At 49.1% G+C, this 2,939-nt stretch overlaps 1 protein-coding gene across 1 annotated transcript; it reads left to right on the top strand.

Moving 5' to 3' along the window:
* The first annotated feature begins 335 nt into the window (after positions 1-335).
* FERD3L (Fer3 like bHLH transcription factor) lies at positions 336-884 on the top strand. The gene has a single exon (XM_052695454.1). The coding sequence runs from the start codon at positions 336-338 to the stop codon at positions 882-884; it is 549 nt and encodes a 182-aa protein (XP_052551414.1).
* Positions 885-2,939: the final 2,055 nt, after the last annotated feature.

The following is a 2,939-nucleotide window of genomic DNA, read 5'->3' as shown; positions in this document are numbered from 1 at the left end:
TCGGCTCTGCTCCTGCGAGCTGTAAAGAGCCTGAAAATCATTTGGTTGCGGGTGCATAAGAAGAGACAAAAGTGCTCAGCAGGTAAGAGCCTAGGGTTTTGCCAAGAAGGAACTGTCCTTGATTGCTGTGACAGGATTGCCTCGCCGGGGACTCCTCTCTCGTGAGCATCCACGCGTCTCCGAGGGGGCTGCCTGTCTCCTCTCATCAGCATCACGGAGGAAAATTTCACAGCCGCTCTTTCTAGTCCTGCTAATCCTGTTATCCGAAGGGTTATAAATATTAACGCCGCCGAGGCTTGGGATGGGGGACCCCATTAAGCTCTCTCCAAAGTAAGATGTCAGCCGGCCTCTTCCCGGCCCACCGGCGCCCGGAGCTGCTCCGCGGCGCAGCCCAGCCGCTCCCCTGCCCGGAGCGGCTGCTGGGCGCCTCGGTACTGGGCTTCGTGGCCGACATCTCACTGGGAGCCCCCCAGAGCTCATCCCTGGCCAGGTCAAGCCTGGGGCTAACTCTCGAGCCTCCCTTCGGGAACAGAGCTCTGTCGCTGCGGGAGGGGATGGCCCGGGGACTGCCTTTGACTGCCTTTGGAGACGGGGATCTCGAAGACGAGGAAGAGGAGGAAGAGGAGAGGGCGCGGAGCTCTTCCCTACTGGACAGACCCAGGAGAAAGCGGGTTATCACCTACGCCCAGCGCCAGGCAGCCAACATCCGAGAGAGGAAAAGGATGTTTAACCTCAACGAGGCGTTCGACCAGCTGAGGAAGAAGGTGCCCACCTTCGCCTACGAGAAGCGGCTCTCCCGGATAGAGACCTTGCGCCTGGCCATAGTGTACATTTCCTTCATGACCGAGCTCCTGAACGGCTGCAACAGGCAGGAGGCGAGCTAGGGGCAGCGAGGCCCGGTGGAACCGGGCTGGGGCCGGACACCGCCTTTAAACACAGGCTCCTCGCCCCGCAGCCGGGACCATACATGTGTGGGACTCAAAGAGAGGGGGGTGCGAAGGGAAAGGGGAGATAGAGAGGCTCGATGTGTGTAGATTTGTTAATATATATCGCTTTTGTAAAGGAAGTGGGGAAAAAAAGAGAAAAAGAAATTCTGGGGTATTTTGATTGTTGTTTCTTTGTCTGCTTGCTTTAGTGTTTTGCAATTTGTTGCCTTCCAGAACAGATCGGATAGGGCAGCAGAGGTGCTGCTGTCAGAGGATTGGCTTTCCAGGGGATTCTGTTGCCAGCCCAGCTGCCCGCCAGGGGCTAGGAAAAAAATATATATATTGTAATATTTTCTTTTTTAATAAAAAGAATGCTCTCTTTTTCTCTGAAATCCACCCTTGACAACTCCAAGCTGTGTCACAGGGAGAGTTAAATGGAACCTCTAGACGGAGCCACCGTTTTCTCCCAGGACCAATTCTGCCCTTGCCCGTGTGCAGCCAATGCCGCCTCTAGCACTGACTGACCGTGACTGCACCGGCTGCGGTGTAATGCAGACGAGGCGCGATGGAGACCGGGACCGGGACAGCCCTGCAGCTGCGGCTCCGTAGGGTTCCTGTTTCCACCCGCAAGAAAGAGAAAACCCTCAGGCTTGTGGGCTTTGATTTTGAGGGTGCTACTAAGAGCCTTTCCCTCTTGCTGTTTGTTAGGTGTATTTTTGGTTGGTTGGTTGGTTGTTTTATTCTCGTTTCATTGCTGCGAGGAGAAAAAATGGGGGGGGGGCGGGGGGGGGAGGGGGGATGTTGATAAGCCGTGCATGGGGAAGCAAGAGTCCACGGCCGGGGAGGGGGGGGGGCTGCTCTCCTTCCTCTGGCCTGGAGTGGGAGTCGGTCTTTTAGCATTATTTCACCAAATCCTGGGCGCCGCCGGCTCCTGCCGTTGCCTCTTCTCCCGCAGCAGGCGTGGCTCACCCGATTCCTCCCCTCTCCTGCAGCCGCCCTCCGGCAACCAGCAGTCCGCAGCTTGGGGCAGAGCGCAGCGGGAGCACAGCAGCTGGCCCAGGTAGGGCAGTGGGCTGTTGCCTTCCAAGACAGCTTCTTCTTCTAGTGCATGAAATTGTCGTGGTATCAGAGACACCGAGATTTACTCCGGATTCTAAAGAAGAATCTACATCCCACCCTCATAGCTCTTTGATTTCTTTTCTCATGCTTTTGTGAGTTCTTCTGATGATTCACCTTTTTCTTTTTCCATTCACTTTAGTATTACCATCACAATATCCTGTTTTGATAATGAAGTATTCTTTCTCTTCTAACTCGTTTCTCCGGATCTTCTTCCCCTTGTTTTTGTTGACCTCCCTGACTCCTTATGCTGCATCTGTTTTCTGGTTGTAGGGATGTTTTTTTTTTTCCAAGAAGCAGTTCGATGGTTAATGCAGATGAAGCGTCTATAGAAGCAGAGGTGTTTCACCTCATCAGGCTTTTTTCTTTTTCTTTTTCTTTTTCTTTTTCTTTTTCTTTTTCTTTTTCTTTTTCTTTTTCTTTTTCTTTTTCTTTTTCTTTTTCTTTTTCTTTTTCTTTTTCTTTTTCTTTTTCTTTTTCTTTTTCTTTTTCTTTTTCTTTTTCTTTTTCTTTTTCTTTTTCTTTTTCTTTTTCTTTTTCTTTTTCTTTTTTTCATTCTAAAAATAAAATGAGAAACTAAACCAAGAATGAGAAATGTTCCAAAATCAATGACTGCACACATAACCCAGGTGCATTTTACTGCTATGGTTGCATCAAGTGAAAAAAAAAAAAAAAAAAAAGAAAAGAAAAAAAAAAAGATGAAGGCAAATTATTCAAGGATAACGAAACGTACAGTTTAGTGTTCACTTCTTAACACTATTTCTCTGTCATCTCCACACAACCACAATTTCCTCAACATGATTATATATCCTTCCATATTATTTCATGCACTGAATGAAATTAGGACTCTATAGTACACGGAGCCTTAAATTAGAAGATTCACAATGTAAACAAGTC

The sequence above is a fragment of the Tympanuchus pallidicinctus genome, unplaced genomic scaffold (assembly GCF_026119805.1).
Source record: "Tympanuchus pallidicinctus isolate F22 unplaced genomic scaffold, pur_lepc_1.0 scaffold3, whole genome shotgun sequence".
Lineage (NCBI taxonomy): Eukaryota > Metazoa > Chordata > Aves > Galliformes > Phasianidae > Tympanuchus > Tympanuchus pallidicinctus.
The sequence above is the reverse complement of the archived record's forward strand: the minus strand, read 5'-3'. Positions and strand labels throughout refer to the sequence as shown.